General features: G+C 29.2%; 1 protein-coding gene across 3 annotated transcripts in view; it reads right to left on the bottom strand.

The window, feature by feature from the left end:
• Epg5 (ectopic P-granules autophagy protein 5) overlaps positions 1-18,137 on the bottom strand; it is a 175,310-nt gene that overhangs the window by 97,809 nt on the left and 59,364 nt on the right. For all 3 annotated transcript variants that reach the window (XM_087155460.1, XM_087155461.1, XM_087155462.1), the window contains 4 exons: positions 11,736-11,852; positions 8,233-8,498; positions 7,203-7,343; positions 3,454-3,565 (listed from right to left, as the gene is read on the bottom strand). In XM_087155460.1, the coding sequence (XP_087011586.1) occupies positions 3,454-3,565; positions 7,203-7,343; positions 8,233-8,498; positions 11,736-11,852 (636 nt within the window). The remainder of the gene's footprint in view (positions 1-3,453; positions 3,566-7,202; positions 7,344-8,232; positions 8,499-11,735; positions 11,853-18,137) is intronic.

Below are 18,137 nucleotides of genomic sequence, written 5' to 3'. Positions count from 1 at the left end.
ATAATCTTCTTGTTACATGCGCCTTAAGCATGAGCTGGCTCCAGTCTGATTTTCTGGGGCCCTGAACCAGTCTTGAGAATTTCTCCCACATCATTCAGCATTTATATTTAAGCTCCATGGCAAAATTACCAATGAGCAATGACGGTCCGAGACAAGTTAAGGAGCTGAATCGTGACTATCCCACTGTACGTCAAAAAGAGCTTCTTAAGCTAAACAGGAACAGTTTGAAGAAAATCATTGGTCTTCTCACTGGACACTGTATCCTCAGGAGACACCTATACGTAATGGCTATTGAAACTAATCCTCTTTGTAGAGGTTGTCATCTTGAAGAGGAGACTTCACGACATATACTATGTGATTGAGAGGTCTAATCTGCTCAAAGATTTGAGCATTTAGCGCAATACTGCACGAAGACCTGGGAACTGCAAGATGTTCCTGTAAGGTGTCTGCTAAACTTTATTTTAGCTATAAGGCTTGCTTGCTAATCATGATTTGGGTTTTGGGTACAATAGAGCTCTGGTTGATGTGCCCTGCTCTCTAGAGCTGCCCATCCTCTAAATCTAATCTGATCTACATGCGCCTAAGAAAAGGATATTCAACAGGAAATTTTTGTGAAATAAATTTATTAAGAATTGAACAAACTTTTCTCACATTTGTGAGAAAAAAAAATTGATTTTATCGCTCTAAACTTTTTTTAAGTGATCTCTAGTATTTCTTCCTATTACTAGATCATTATCAGTCTTCTGATATTTCTTTCTACTACAGTCAAGATTTCATAAAATTAATGGTAGAACATCAGTTGCAAATAACTTATTGAGTCTTATTAGATGTCTAAATTAATAAATCTTCAACCACTTTTATCAATCCGTAAAATAAAGTTCTTGCTGAAGAAAAGTATTGTAACTCACAAAAGGGTAAAAATATTTTCTATAGTAAGAGGTATATGAAGTAGTTTGCCTTTGAAGATTTTACAACTTTTGTAAGGATTAAACATTTCATTTTTAATATTTATCAATACATAAACAGAAAAACCTTACAACACAATCAACTGAAAATCCTAACTTGAAAAAGAAAATTAAAATAAACCCATCGTCTGAAACGTCTAGGCAGTCTATTTCACCCTTGACCTTAGTCTACCAAAAAGAGAGCTTGATGGAATGGGGAACGATGAGACTGTATTTCTTTGATTTTATTACTTTAACATGTCATGTTTGCTTTTATTTCTAATTTGTTGGTTTTAAAATTATATAATGTAGAAAAAATTTATCAAAAACAAAATTTTACAAAAAACAAAATTTTAAAACTTTTGGCAGTAAAAGAGGAAAAATAATGTACTTTAAAAGATTATTACATAAGCTCTCAAAAAATGCAATTTTTTTAAACTTAAACAGCAAGATCATAATTTTGACTAAAAATTTAATAAATTAATTGTAAATTATTCTGATAGTATATATCAGTTTTTTTAAACTAAATTTTGGTGTTCGGTTTTAATGTTAGATAAAATGCAAGAAGCAATTTTATATGTATAAAAGCTTACTTAAAATTAATTACTTCAACCAAGAAATATATATTGCACACAGACTTGTGTGCCATAGTTTCATACTTTTTTCTATTGGTTCTGCTTCAGTGGGAAAAAAAACTGTTGAACTACATGAATTCTTTTCAAGAGATAGGGGTACAACTTACAAACTATTTGTGGTATAGAGTAGTGAATGCAGACTAACACTATATTTATGATGAAATTTAAAATCAAATTTAAAAATTATACATTGTAAGTACAAATTTTTTTTAAAGCTCATTGAATTGTCATGCTTCACTGGTGAAAGCAATTGAAAGGACAAAGTTTGTTTTTGCAATATAAGAAACTAACAAAGCATATAAAACTAAACCAGGCCAAAATATCAACTGATACAAGAGCAATATATGGGAAAACAAAAATGGGCACAACCTGTACCCTAAACAAGGAAACTAGTCACTTGTCCAGCACAGCAACTGAACAACACCTTATCATTGAGAGAAAAACACGTCGGTGTATGATTGCCTCTAACAGTTACATCTGTGTTTCATACTAATTACCAGGGTCTTTATCAATCCCTGTGGCAATTGCATTCAATTTTGCAGCAAGGCACTTTTCAGCTTCTTGATGGTCATTAGAGCTGGTTTTCAACAGTAAATTGTGCATCAAAGTTTATCCCATATGTGTTTAAAATTATTAAGGTCAGTGAGCATCGTAGGCAACTACAACTGTTGAATGTATTCTGATAAGAGGTATTCGTCCACCAACTAAGCTCTGTGTGGACAGGCATTTATCGTAGAAATCGATGAAATTTGGTCCATATGCTCCACAGGAAAATCTCATAGGGTGCATGGATCTTGTCCCTGCACAAGCTGACCTGTCAGAGTACCTCTATCAAACACACGAAGGTCCGTCTGCCATGACCATGAGACCACCTCGACCATAGTGGCCCTTTTCGACAATGTTAGAGGGCTGATATTGAGTCCTGGATTCTCTCCAGATGAGAACATGTGTTGAGTCTGTCCAGACTGAATCGTGACTAATTACTAAAGAGAACCCATTCCAATCATCTGCTGTCCAAGATGGGTGTTCTTAGTATGATGCTAAACAATCTTTTCTGCAGTTCATAGTCAATAGAATGCAAACTACATGGTGCCCGGCACACATACCACCTGCATTAAGTCTCTGGGTGACTCTTATATGTGAAATGGATATTCCTGTTGCATTATACTGGTTGTGAGACAGTTGCATCATTGTCACAGGCTTATTCCTTTTGGCTAGAAGCTACAAATCAGAGTTGACCCGGCATTGTTGCTCTTTTTCAGCCATGGCTAGGTTTGCGGACCACTGTTCCTACAATAGGTAGCCTGTGATAGGCCTGTTTAAAGTATTCCATCTATTTACCCTATACTGGCATCATCTAGACAATGATGACTGACCATACTAAAGATGGATGAGCAAAATATAAGGATTGGGCTAAGCTATGATGTAAAACGGCCTAACATTACAAGCCTGGGCAAGTAAATTACGTCATCATACAGCCACTACCTTATGACATCACAGTTTACCGCAGTGCACAGATGTCTGTGAAGAGCTTAGTTATTATCTTATACCTAATTTACATACAGTCATTGCTTATTTTGTTCTTTTTTTTCAAAAGAAAATGTTTCTCATTTATTTGTTTTCATTGGTGTAAAATACACACAATACATAAAGTACACATAAAAAATACATACAATACATAAAGTACACATAAAAATACATACAATACACAAAAATACAATATTCCAGATACCTATTCATAACTTTTTCTGATATCTGTGCACGAAAATGTTTATTTTTCCAAAATTTAGTAGCAAGATTAATAGTATGTATCTCTTTGATGCATTTATTAAATATAATTCTAAAATAATTCAATGAAAAGATTTTTTAGCTACCTTTATCATTGAGGCAAGCTTCAGAAGAACTGCACCAACAATAGCTTCTCCTGTTATCTTTGAAATTACTGACGCATCTGCTATCATTAAACTACCCATAGCTTTGATGAATCTAAAATTTATAAAAATGAAATTTTAAAAGAGACAGCAAAAACAATGAAAACATAAAGTTAGTTATAAAATACTATATAAATCAATTTACAGTGAGAAAATAAGAGATTAACTAATTAAATAATTTAAGAAAATAATAGAAAAAATAAACCTTAATGAAAACCATAGGTGGATACACATGTGATGATTTGGTTTTAAGAAGTATTATTAAATAATGCATGATTTAGTGGTTGTTACATTAAACACATAAATGAATCAGAAATAACACATAAACAAAAACATATTAGTAGGCACATTCATCCTTTTACAATATAGAAGAAATAACTAAATCATTAGTGCAATTTCTGCCAACATCAGATCACAGCAAGGCAAACAGGATTTATTGAGCTACAAAAGGCATATATCAATTATTTTACAAAGAAATCCAATTGTGGTATTGTATACAACTTATGAATATTTGCTTTATAATATAAAAAACTTATTTATATTTAACCTTTGCAAATTAAAATATATGCTTTAAGCAATTTGCAATCAATGTCATTAGCAGGGCCTACGCTAAGCATTCGCCAGATGCAATAAAATCGTAAATTTGGCAAACAAAATAGTGTTTTGGTGAACGATTTTTTCCAGTAGAAAGAAATGAAAATTATGTCAAAATGAATGTTTCTAAGCAAATCAGTATTTTTTAATTCGATTACAGTAATTTACGGTAGATGCTAAAATAGTTTTCTATGGGGAAAAAAATTAATCATAAAAAATGAAGATTTGAATTTGGCGAAGACTTTCGAAAAATGGAGAATACTTTTGATATTTAGCTAATTTACTGGCTAATAATTTGAAATACAGGCCCTGATTTATTTAATTATGAAAAGTTGATGTGATTTCATTACTTCCTCTTTAATGTAATTTATGTAATCATTTATGAATTACCAGTTTCGTGTGTGAACTAAACTCATTTTTTTTATATTTACTTCCACAACATTGGATTAAAATATTTTAAATAATTTGTTATTATTTAAATAGGAACATAAGAGGTATTGTATACCACATATGAATATTTATTTTAAAACATTGAAATATTCTGTTATATTTAACCTTGATAAATTAAAATACATGCATTAAGTAATTTGCAAACAATATCATTAATTTAAATATGTTACTTTAATATGGTATATTTTTGTTAAATTAATTTTTAATTAAGAAAAATAGTTGTGATTCAATTTCTTCCTCTTCAATGTAATTTATATTATCATTTATTAATTATTAGCATCGTGTGTGAACAAAACCAATTCTAATTTTTTTAATATTTGCTTCCACAATATTGGGTTAAAATATTTTAAATAATTGGTTATTATTTAATACTGAAAGAAAACACAAATAATTAAGATCAAAAGGATAAAACTTCTTTGAAAAAAACGCGCTAAGAAGCAGCAGAAATTTCAGAAAAAAGTATCAATACAAGAAACAAATGAAATAAAATAAAAATATGACCACCGAAGCCGACGTCTTCAGGGGGTACCGGCCTCGGTAGCCATTAAAAACAAAACCATTTCTATTTGAGGGAGAAGCAAAAGCTTAAAATATCTCCCTCAGTACCCCGATGGTTTTGTATAGAGGTCCAGGAAAAACAAGATACATTCAAAAGAATAAACAAATTACGAAAAGAAAATCAATCAAAATCATCAGAAAATTAAAAACTCACAGTCACAGGTCAATACAAGAAACAAATGAAATAAAATAAAAATATGACCACCGAAGCCGACGTCTTCAGGGGGTACCGGCCTCGGTAGCCATTAAAAACAAAACCATTTCTATTTGAGGGAGAAGCAAAAATTGAAGTTGATTCTTGACCTGTGACTGTGAGTTTTTAATTTTCTGATGATTTTGATTGATTTTCTTTTCGTAATTTGTTTATTCTTTTGAATGTATCTTGTTTTTCCTGGACCTCTATACAAAACCATCGGGGTACTGAGGGAGATATTTTAAGCTTTTGCTTCTCCCTCAAATAGAAATGGTTTTGTTTTTAATGGCTACCGAGGCCGGTACCCCCTGAAGACGTCGGCTTCGGTGGTCATATTTTTATTTTATTTCATTTGTTTCTTGTATGGTTATTATTTAAGTAATTGTCTATTAGAACATTTGTTTGTTTTTTTAATTTTATTTTTGAATGATTAATATCGATTAATTCTTAGTTTAATTTTTACTAAGAAAATTAACAATATTTTTACTTTACTCCACATATTTATTTCTGGCATTTCATTGTTTGTGGAAAGTTATCTTATTATGTAGTCCTCATATTGTTACTGACTCAAACCAAATATCCTTTTCTCATGGGAATTACTGTGTGACCTTTGCAGATGAGGATGCTTTCATCACTAGTTTAAGACTACTATAATTTAGCTACCATCATCTCCGCAAACTATTTAAAAGCTGCAGATCCACCTAGGACTTTGAGGTAACTCCTTTTGTTTTAATAGCTCCTAGAATATTCTTTTTTGACTTGTGTTACATATTCAGCAACCTAATTGTGACCTTATTCTTACTTTTTTCTAGCCAAATTTGGCTTATTCAACTTCAGTCCTAAACATTGATTGGGTGCACAATCATTACTTTTGCCAACCATTTTAGCTTTCCAGCCAATGTAAGCCAAGATTAAAAAGACGATGTCTCGTCTGTTACTGTGTCACTTGCAATTTTTTTCTCACATTTTGTATTGAGAATGCTTAGCAATAAAAGGCTTTCTAGAAGCCTGCTGTTTTTGTCGGTCGTGTGTGTTTGATTTTTTTCCTAATGAAGTTTGAGAGCAACCTTTAATATTTTATTTTAAATATATTTTAGTTTATTTTCTGTAGCTGATGTCTTTTTGGTCATAGTGAGGTGAGTAACGATTTTTTTTATTTAAATATGCTTGGTTTTCATTTAGATGTTTCTGCTGGGCCTGCGGCAAAACCTATGTGCTGCACTATGGATAGTGATAACTAGTTCTAAATGCTAATACTCTATGCTGATTTTTCATTTTAATCTTTTCGGCTATTTAATATGCAACCTTTTTTAATAATTTTTAATCTCCTCACCACACCAACTATCATGGATCGCCATCATATTTCTAAGGCTGCAAATTATTGTATGTGTTGACTTGTATCTAAGAGACACATAGTTTGCAACAGTATGTTTCTAAACTAATCTCTATACCACCCACGTCCTTCTCCAAACTAACAGTAACAAGCTAACAGTAACAGTCCAAACTAACTTATGTAACAAGAGAGATTAAAGAGTAAAACATGGAAAACTTGGCTTTTATTCTCAACGCATTTTTTATTAAGTTGCTACCAACAACTAACACATAAATAAAAAAAATCTAAGATTAAGCAGATGAATAAAAAACCTTGTTTCAAGTCTTAAAATCTCTGCAGCCAAAAATATAATTATAATAACATGATTGGCTAAATTAATGAAAAAAATTTTTTTTTACACCTTCATGTGCAAATATGATGTTAGAAATTTTCAGCAGGAGTCTCCATACTTATTTTATTAATGCCTTGATGAATATGCTATGATTTTGAAACATATGTATTCATTAATCAAGTACTGTTAATTATAGATAAAATGAAAAGACAAATAAACTGAAAAATACTTACTCTGTTTGTGCTAAAAGTTCATCAGAATTTTTCTCAAAAAAAGGTAAAACATAGTAAAGAGACTGAATAGCTGCCAAGTAATGCTGATTATTAATGAGAGATATCAAACAATCTAACCCATATTTCATCAATTTTTTTACCCTAGAACATATCGCATTCCATTAAAAAAATCAAGCATATTATAAGTTAATTTTTAATTTACATTAGAAGTACATTTAAGTATATTTTTACTAAAATTATCATTAAAATAGTGGAACATTAAAAGAGATTGAGAAGTGTTATGACATTTTTTATGGTGCCTGATTAATTCAATGTAACATTTTCTTTACAATAAATAATATTGTCAATGTCAGTTTTTACAAATCAAAATAGCATAAAAAACTAAGTTATTGAATAAATCAAAACAAATATACTTTTCAACTATAAATTTTTATACTTCAAAAATAAGGTAGAAGTTTATGGATGCTAAAATTTAGCATAGCTAAATCAAAAATAATGCTTTAAAAATAATTTCAAAAACTTGTTCTGTTTTCAGAGTCAAAAATATTTGAAGTATAAGAATTTGTAAATAAAAAAATTATAAAAATGTGCAAGTTTTTATTTTTTTTGAAAGTAAAAAGCCTCTAAAACTTTAAACATAATAAGTACACAATTTTAATTTCATTCGATGCAGGATGAAAAAATTAAGGCTTCAATAAAAAATATTTCCCAACTTTGAAATATTATGAGCATAATAAATTCTTATTAATCAATATTAAATATTTAAATTATTTCTCATCAACACACAAAATTTTAAAGATTTTGTTTCTTGCTTTGGACAAATAAGTAAATAATATATACATATATATGAGATGCAAGTGAGATATTGCATCACTTCTCTAGTATCACAGATCTATATTTTTGGTAATTTACTCTGGGAATCATGAAATACAAAACAAACAGAAGATATAATAGATTAACTCTAAAATAGCTCAGATACTCTACCAATATACCATAGTTATAAATGTTTCTATCTATACATGAAACTTACCCATGTCCAATATCTGTCATCACAAGCATTAAGTAACATGCTGCAGGATGATTTGATTCATATGCTAACTTCAATGGATGCAGCCAAAGGTCCTCAAAAGGATTAGGTAAATCATGAATTTCTATTAATCCATCATAAACATTTACCCAATTCGGATGCTTGCTGTCCAATGCATGTAGTTTAAGAGAGAATAAAAGTCTCCAAGCCCAAGGAACGAAACCTTCATCTTCTTTAGAAACACTTTTAAGTGAAGTATAATGCAAGATCTAAAACAATAGTAATATACTAAAGCAAAAAACCAACATGAATAAAGCACAAATAAAAGTAAAGAAATGGACATTCAGTTTCAGTCTTATAAATAAGAACTTGACTCATTGATGATGGTAAAAAGTAATGAGACAAACGCATGCAATGTGGTTTAACCAATAGAGACAGAGGATCACATTTGAACAGAATAATGACAAGGGGAGGTAAGAAACAAGAGTGAGGGGATTTGGTGAGAACCCCAGGGTGATACAGAATAAATTAGAAAGTTCCAAATATTGGGGAATGGGATAGTAGAAAGATCATTAACGAATTTTTTAAAATTTAGAATGACTCTCAAAAATCAAGTTCTGTAGATGAAGAGTAGTGTTGAATGATTTTAGCAGAAGGAAAAAACCTGTGAGTTGATTTCCAAATATACAAAGCGATGAGATTGGTGAATGTCCTGATTTTAAACATATATTTCGTGTTCTTTAAAACAAAGATTAAAGGTACATTTAGTTTGTCCAATATACACAAGACCACAGTGACACAAAATTTGATAAATACCCCAGCTAATAATATTAGTCACAGATCTTTAAGGTTGATGAAATTTAGTTTATTTACATGGGAAAAAAATTACTTTAAACTTAAATTTACTCAAAACTGTCGTAACTAGAGGACTGATCTTTGAATAATAAGGTAAAACACTGAAATTGTTAAAGTTCTTGTTTGTGAATTTGATGGATTGAGAGATTAATTTTCTCTTTTTTATGAAATCAATAATATTAGAAGGAAAACCAGGATCAACAAAGGCACCTAAGCCTTTAAGGTAAAAGAGCTCTTCATTGAGGACATAACTATTTGTACATATTTTAGAAGCACAATAAACAAGTGCCCGTAAAAAAACTTTAATTTCCAATAAACATTAAATTAGAAATTTTTCCCAAATATGAATATGCTTTGCAGGTTGTAATAATATTTGAATTTAAAAAACAATGGGAAAATCAACTGCATTAACAGCAAAAAAACGGAATGGTCGAAACTGATGAAGCAGCACGGGCTGGCTCTAATGCAATTTTCTGGGGCCCTGAACCTGCGCTGGGAATTTCTCCCACCTCATTTAGGGCATCCATTTTCAAGTTCTACGGCAAGATTGCCCATGAGGAGTGGCGCGTTGCTGATGGTCAGAGACTAGCTAAGGAGCTGAATCGCGACTGTCTTAGTGTATGTCAAAAGGAGCTCTTAAAACTTAATAGAAACAGTTTAAGGAGGATCATAGGTCTTCTTACTGGTCACTGCATCCTCAGGAGACACCTGGTCGATGTGCCCTGCTCGTCAGAGCTGCCCAACCTCTAAGTCTAACAAGGATTTACAATGGTTTTGGGCGTGTTGAAAAATATTTACGGACATGTGCGATTCAAAATTTCCATGTTGTAATATCATATAAAACATAAAATCAATCTAATTGTAGGCAAATAAAAAAGATGTTTAATTTATCAGATTGATTAGATAATTCTTCTGTAACAAATCAGAATTTGCAACAAAATTATAACTCCTTAAAATACAAGTTTTTAAAAAATATACTAGTTTTATAGCACAAATATACTACAATATACAGAATTTTTACGTTTTTCTCTAACAAATCTGCATAAAAAAGTTATTGCAGGTGAATGAAAGTTTGGGAAGAAAAACAAAGGGTGCTGCTAAGGGCTAAATAAATGCCTTGTTAACGAGATTTTGCAAAAGTAATAAAATGTATATGTTTGATTAGCGAAACTGTGAGTAAATTTTGGGGGATTATAAATGATTGGTGGAATTCCATAAATCAATGGTCTTGAGATTCACGGAAATTCATGAATTAGCAAAAGAAACGCATACCTGATATGTTTCATTATATCGAAATTATGCACTAAATTTAGCAAAATATACCTGAATACAATGTTTGCTTTATCATTGATGCAGTTTCAGTTAAAATAACAAGTAGATTAACGGATAAAAAAAGGACATTATTTTAGTTTTGTGTGGCGCAGTTCTAAGAGCATTGTACAATTCTTAAAAAGTGCACTTTTAATTCCATTAAATTTTAATAAGAACTTGTCTAATCCTCTTAAACTTAATTTTTCTCTTTATCTAAATTAAGCTTAATGCTTGATTTTTGTGTCTTTTGATTGTACAACCTGAGCATTATGAATCATGGATTAGCATTTGTTCATTCTAAACCTTAAAAATGACAGAACTCAAGAAACGGAGTAGTCCACTATAAGAAAGGGCATTAAAAGGGTGTGTTTTTTGGGGACCTAAAATATTTAATTTTTCTTCTAAAACAATTATTACTGCAATGATTTTATTCATTGCATATTCTACAAATTAGTATTAAAATGTTAAAAAGTCTTATAGGTTAAAATTTTTGAGTATTGTAAGAATTATAATTGCAAAGCATAACTACTCTTATTTGTATTCCACATGTCATAACAATTAACCACATCACAATGACAAAAAAGACGTACACAATGACAATGACGATAAAATTATTGGGAAGCAAAGTGTATTTACAATGGAACCATCTTTAATCTAGATGGGATGACTCTTAATTCAAAATTTATGTCATAATACAATCCTGTTAAAAATATCAGAATTTGAAAAACCACGTGGAAAGGGCCGAAAAAATTATCAGAAATTCAGACCACAAGAGGTTATCAGCAATTCTAGTAACTGCGTTTTTTTTTTGTTGTTTTTTTTAAGCAAGCCTCTGATTTTTTAACCGAGTTTCCTACTTGCTAGTGGTGGTCACGAAGGATAAGGCTTTACATTTTCATGACCAACAGCATGATGGTGGCAATGTGATTAGCATTGCACACTAGTCTGTACTTGCTAGACAAGTTGGTAAACATTGAGTTGAAGCTGAGACTGCTTTAAGTCACAACTACGGATCAAAACTTAATTCTTCACAACGAGATCTAAATGCCTTAGCCAAAGATCCATTGTGATTAACCTACTATATATAATTGTAATTTTAAAGTTCAAAGTTACTGATAGAGTTATTGGAAAACTGCTAATAGAACTTTTAGCTATTAGGAATAGATCATTTACATAATGTACTTCCTTTTTTTTTGCTCATATAAAGAAAAGATAAAGAATTGTTATGTTTAAAGAATAACATGCAAGGAATTTTTTTCCTAATTATATCTTAGTAAATTGTTTTATACAGTGGATCTTTTTGTACACAAAATATTAGGTAATTTGAACAAATAGTTTACCTGGTTTAAGCCACGTGATACACTCCATTCATTTCCATTATTATCAAATTTCATGTAAGCTTGCAAAACTAAAACTGCAATTTCTCTGTGTAGTTTAAGGGGCAAAGTCAGATCGCCCTAAGACAAAAAGAAAAAAATCACAAGAGTAATATAACAAACAAATGCTTAAAAGTAATTTATAAATAGGAATAAAAATCTGAAATCTGTTTATTATCTTGAAAAATATACAGGGTTGCTACAGGGGTCAAATTATTCATCAGGTCTTTGATACACTAGTATCTACCGGTAACATACAGTAATCAAATAAATAAACAGTCCTCATCAGGTCTCAAATAAATAGTCCAATGAATCATATAATTACACCGCTAATTTTCAAACAAAAAAAAAAACTTGGTAATGATTAGTGTTAAACATACTATGATTTTGACAGATTTGAATTTCTGACCCTAAAGATATGAGGGGATGCCACAATCTAGAAAATATGGTCAATTATTAATCTAGAAATTATGGTCAAATAGAGAAAGATGAGGAATCAAAAGTTTGAACCCCCATAATCTTAATTTTACATTCTATGTATTTCCCTATGTTTTAGGAACTTTTTAGGAAAATAAAATTTTTTAAATGTATAATTATAACATTTGTTTAACCAAAGGTAATTACATGCAAAAATAGTTTTTAATGATTATTTATTACTAACTTATTTAATAATGGTCCAAAATATTTTGAATTGTAAGGAGTGCAAAATTTTACACCAATATAAATATATGATTTTAAATGATAAAATGCAAAAATTTGACTGAAATCGGTCAAGTAATTTTCAAGAAGTAAAACTTTAAATATGACCTTTTTAAAATCGAATCACTCAAACCTTTTGACCAATTTATATATATTTTATATTTAGTCTTTTAAAATTGCCTATTTTAAAATTGTACAAAGAATTAAATACCTTACAATTTAAAACATTTTGACTATAATTAAATAATAGAAAGATATAATTATTAAAGATTAGTTTCGACATGGAATCAACAAATTCAAATAAATAAAACTTATAATTAAGAGTAAAAATGCTTCAATTCACTTAAAAAGTTCCTGAGATATAATAAAATATACAAGAGTAAAATTAACATTAAAGGATCCAAACTTATAATTGCTCTTTTGCCTAAATTATTGGGAGCATTTTTTTCAGATTGCAGCTACTCTTGATATTTTGCGGGTCAAAGATCCGAAAAAAAAAAAAGTATTTTATTTCAGAGAATATAAGTTTTTTTGTTTGATTACAGAACTAAAGATATCGCCTGCACTAATTAATTAACAAGTTTAAGGTTAGGCCACTAAAGACCTGGTTTGTTAAGACAAATGCCTTCTCTGGGCGTCAGTGGGAGGTTGATGTACCCTGACGCCAACAAAATACCGTTTTGTAAGCTCAGCATGAGCAGTCGTTTCAACTCAGACATTATCTCGTACTGGGCATGCGTTAATGACGTAAACAAATATTTATTTTGATTTTTGTAGCTAGTTCCTATAACTTTATATGTGTTATTTCCGACCAGTGCTTTAGAGGGAAAAAAATGACCTTTTAATCTGTAACCACAGATTGTTTTAAGCACAGAATCTTTGTATGATTTATATCTTACATTATACAAATTAGGTCATTTTTTAAATTTCAGATATTGATTTCTCCTCGAAATCAAAATCGTGGCTGATTTCAATGCTCTGTTGGCTGTTGTCCGCCATTGCTTCTGCCGTTAATGTTACATTGCAATCCAACAGCAGCTGATTCGAACGGCAGTTGTCGTTCAAGCTAAGCATTTGATGACAAACGCTATTTAATACACAAATTGATCAATCAGAGGTTAGGGCTTGCTTCAAGCTAACGATTTGTAACGCCGACCTGTCCTAAGAAACCAGGCCTTAAGCAACTGAATCTTAGTTCATGACAATCCAATCATTGGATGAAAAGTTATTAATGTCTGTACTTTTCTATTTTGCATACTGCACAAGGAAGCGTGTGAGTGACATTTTTATATCTCTTACTTAACATTTGCTTCAAATCTTTAATGAAATTAGACAATGCAAGAATCGGCAGTTTTTTATATTAAGATTATTTATTATTCTAATGATAGGAATAATGCTTTGCATTTACTCCATCAGAGCTTATTAATGCAAAACAACCGATGGACAATGAAAACAATTCTTTCAATGTTTATTTGAGCATAATACTTCTTTTTTAAATGACACCTAATACTTCTTTGTTCCAGACCTAGAACCAGGGTTGAAAAAAAAAATTAACTAATCAGAAGTTTTACATAAAAAAAAGAATTGCTCACTATTATATTTTATACATATTCCTCTTAATTTATTTTTAAATCTGCTAGAATCTCATTTTAAATCACATTTGTTTTAAGAATATAAAAATGAACTATTTATTTAGAGCTTTGAATATTGTTACAAGGTTTGCAGTCTTAGCAATACCTAAACAATTTCTTATTTTACTGCGTACAAAAGAAATTTTGAAAACATTCGTTTTAATCCTCCTGTTGAACATGCAGCAGTATGCAACTATTTAGTAATAACATGTTCATTTTCCTCAATATCTTTTGACAGGCAAACCACAAAGATAATGGGAAAACGTCAGTCTGCTTTAGTTTTCCCAAATTCTTCAGAAGGAAGTTTAATGTTCAGCAATGAGATGCTGTTTCTTTTCTGCTCAACATTTCTATCATTACATCAACCATATGGGGGAAAATAGTGCTAACTTCACTAGATCATTAATATAATTTTTTTAGTTTAAAAATAGATAGATTTATATGTTTTCATCAATATATATTTGAATAACTTGAAATATTATTTAGAGATAAATGATTTGAAATGAAAAAAAAAGAACTTTAAATTTATAAGATTACACTTTCTGCCTTACAGTTCTTAGAGGGCAATTCCACCATTATGGTAACATTTGTCATCTTTGAATTTATATAACTTAATTAAAAATCATCAAATGCATATTAAAATATTTGTAGGGATATCTCTTGGAGTCCACTGCACTTTCTCAGAAACTTTTTAACTTTCATAAATTTAAAAATAAATAAATAAATAAAAACTGACTGTTACGAACATAACTTACACTAATATCAAAATTGCACAGTGGACAATTAGTTTTCATATTTCTATTGATTTTTCCAAAATTAAAAAAAAAAAAAGTTTTTTAATACATATTTAGAAGATATGATAGTTTCAAAAGCATTCAAGTATTAAAGATTGTGACTTTTGATAAACATGAAAAATGCAAATTACTTTGTAACGGATGTAACATTTGCTGTTATGAACTCTCTAAATCTAAATTATAGATCAGTTTTTACCAACTAGGAACATAAACAAATAAAAGATAGCAACAAGAAAATTACTATAATTCAGAATAAATAGTTTTAATGATTTTATGAACACATTTTATAAAAAAGCAAGAAAGAACTTTAAAAACAAATTTTTGAGTAAAACGAATATTTTTGTACACTTCCTATATACAAGAGATTATTACATAATGATTTATAAAGCAAGAAGCTCATTTTTTATTTATGTTTGCAATTAAATAAGAAAGAAGTAGTGTTCATATTTTAATTGTTATATAAGAAATTTACAATGCCTCAATGAACTTCACTACAGAAAAAAAATTAGAAAAGCTTTTTCCTTTGGTCTGTGATAGGCTCAGTTGGCACTTTTTTTATTCAGGTTTTTCTATCATTGCTTAAAATGTTGAGCCGCACTATCAGAAAAAATATCAACATACTGAAGATGAGGAAGTTTTTTTTATTTTGTAAATAAATTGACATAAGGCAAATGATCTCAGATCATTGCATATGAATATTTTCCTTGTACAGTGTATACAACTGCTGTGCAAGTGATAATTAGACATTTGTCTAGTGTGCACTTTTTACTACATTTTGTTGCTGCGTAATAGAGAAGTTCTCCCTATAATCCACCTGGCGAGTACATTTCTTGTCTGATTTTAGCGTTCTCAAAAGTGAAGACTTTTCTCTTTTTTATGTAAAGCGATTTAGTGATGGTTTAAAGCGATTTAATGTTTTAGTGAGTGTTAAATTAAATTTAGAACAGTTTCAAGAAAAAAAAATCTCATAAATATCACAAACTTGTACAAAAATAATAAAAAAATATGTTTCTTTTTTTTATTTGAAATTAAATTTGGTAGTTGATAAAAAATTTCAGAACAAATAACTTAATTAACTTTTATAGTTCTTAATTTTAAAAGAAATAAAACTACAGATTGTTTGTCATTCGGAAGTTTTTCTGTTACCAGATTAGAATATTTAATCACCATCAAGCCTAGGTAAAAATGAAGAAGATTTAGTCACTGGTCTGAAGGATCAGCTACCTAAAGATATTAGTCTGTTCACATTTTTGCTGGTTCATATGTCTCAATTTATTAAATTTTTAAGTTAATAAAATGAATTTATATGAAAAATTAGATTACAAAGTTTGTGTAGTGTCAATGTCATGATAAAATTTGCTGTTTCAGAACAAAAACAATCACCAAAACATGCAACCGAAAATCTAAAAAAATTAATACATCCTTTTACATTGGTTGCTAGTGTCTGGGACCACTGCTAATTATTTCATGATGGTCTGAGTTACATTTTAGTGGTCTTGAACTAACAAACCATCAATGATTTAGAGCCCTGACATCAAATGTTGCTGATATTTAAAATGCAATTTATTTTTAAAATATTATAAACTTTTTAGTTAAACATTCCATCTAAAAATATTTGCCTAATAAATATGTAACATTTAAAATGATATAGTATTGAATTTTTGTATAATTAAAAAGAACAAAAATTTAAAAATATAATTGTTTAGTCTCTCTCAAATATATCTAAAGATTGATTTATTTATTTTTTAAATTCAAGTTCATGATTTGTTACGAATGTGGATAGGTTAGATTCATAAACACAAAATGTTACGTTTATTACAATTGCATGCTTGGAAAAAATTGCTTTGGCATTTAACTTGTCATTAACAATGATAAAAGGGCCAGAAAAGATTTTAAAGATATAGTTAAATAATGAAAAAAATTAACCTTTGCTTAATTTTTGTAACAGACACAACAAAAAATTTGCCTATCAAAATTATTTTTTCAAAGAACTACTTATTCTGTACATAATTGCAGTATAATGTTACCAAAAATGATCAAAATAGGTAAAACACTAAAATTTTTTTATTTAATATTAAAATGGACTAAGTAAATAAATCCTTTATTTCACATAGTTCTTGAAAAAAATGAAACAAGAGTTCCGAGTTGAAAAATGGTGGTAATTACAGGGTGGTCACTCAAAACAGATTTCAAATTTCCCTGATTTTTCCAGGTAAAAATCTCAAAATTTCCAGGTTTGTGTTTTTTTTCCTTTTTTCTTATAAAGTGTAGGATGTGTACAAGAAAAGTGTCGTTATTATAAAATATCTTATTCAAAATGTCATTTTTTTAAACATATCTTGAAAAAAAATTTATTTTCTTACAAGATATTTTTTCATTATTTTTTAATGTTCTGGTACAACATTAATTTTTAAAAAATTAAGATGTGGAGAAAATAATATGTTTAGCTTGCAGAATATATTGTTGTTATTGAATAATTTTAGTTGTTTTTATTGAATTTAATGTGTTACTTTAAGTAGTATTTGCTCAAAGTGTACCTACAAAATGACAAAATCAGAATAACCAATAAAACCTTGGATAAGTATTGTTTAATATATTTTCATTAAGGAAAAGAAAACCGTTTCAGGTGATTATATATCAATAATTTTTAATAATTACAGTGGCTCCCAAAAGTGCTCACTCACTTATAACTTATATTGAAATAGGTAATAAAAATTCAATAATTAAAATGAATATTTCACAATGGGTATTTGATAATAAGATGTATAATCTAATCTTAGCAAAACTGCACGGAATATTTTAAAAACAAAGCAAAAGTTAATTTTTTAATCAAATAGTAACAAAAATGTTACCCCACGAAAGTCATCGTACATTTAAATGTTTTGGATCTCAGAATTAAAGATATCGTCAATTGCTTTTTTTATTTAATTATTTTTTATTAAATTTTTCATTTCTTTATTAGCAATTTAGTATCAAACCTATAATAGCAAAATTATATTTTAATTTTTGCTTGTTAACTCCGTAATACTTTATTTTATCATTTAAAAATTACTTGTAGTCGTAATAAAATAGACCAAATTTGATTATTTGTCTTCATAAGAGGTAAATCAGTAATGAATATGTTAAATTAGTTTACGGTATTCAATTGAACTGTGCAATATGTGATAAAATGCTTAAAAGAAGGACTTCAAATCAGAGATTAAAATTATAAATTTTGTGGAAAAATTCATAAATTTGCAATT

The sequence above is a fragment of the Parasteatoda tepidariorum genome, chromosome 11 (assembly GCF_982258835.1).
Source record: "Parasteatoda tepidariorum strain Cologne lab strain chromosome 11, Ptep-v5.0, whole genome shotgun sequence".
Lineage (NCBI taxonomy): Eukaryota > Metazoa > Arthropoda > Arachnida > Araneae > Theridiidae > Parasteatoda > Parasteatoda tepidariorum.
This window is presented reverse-complemented; position numbering and strand designations above follow the sequence as displayed.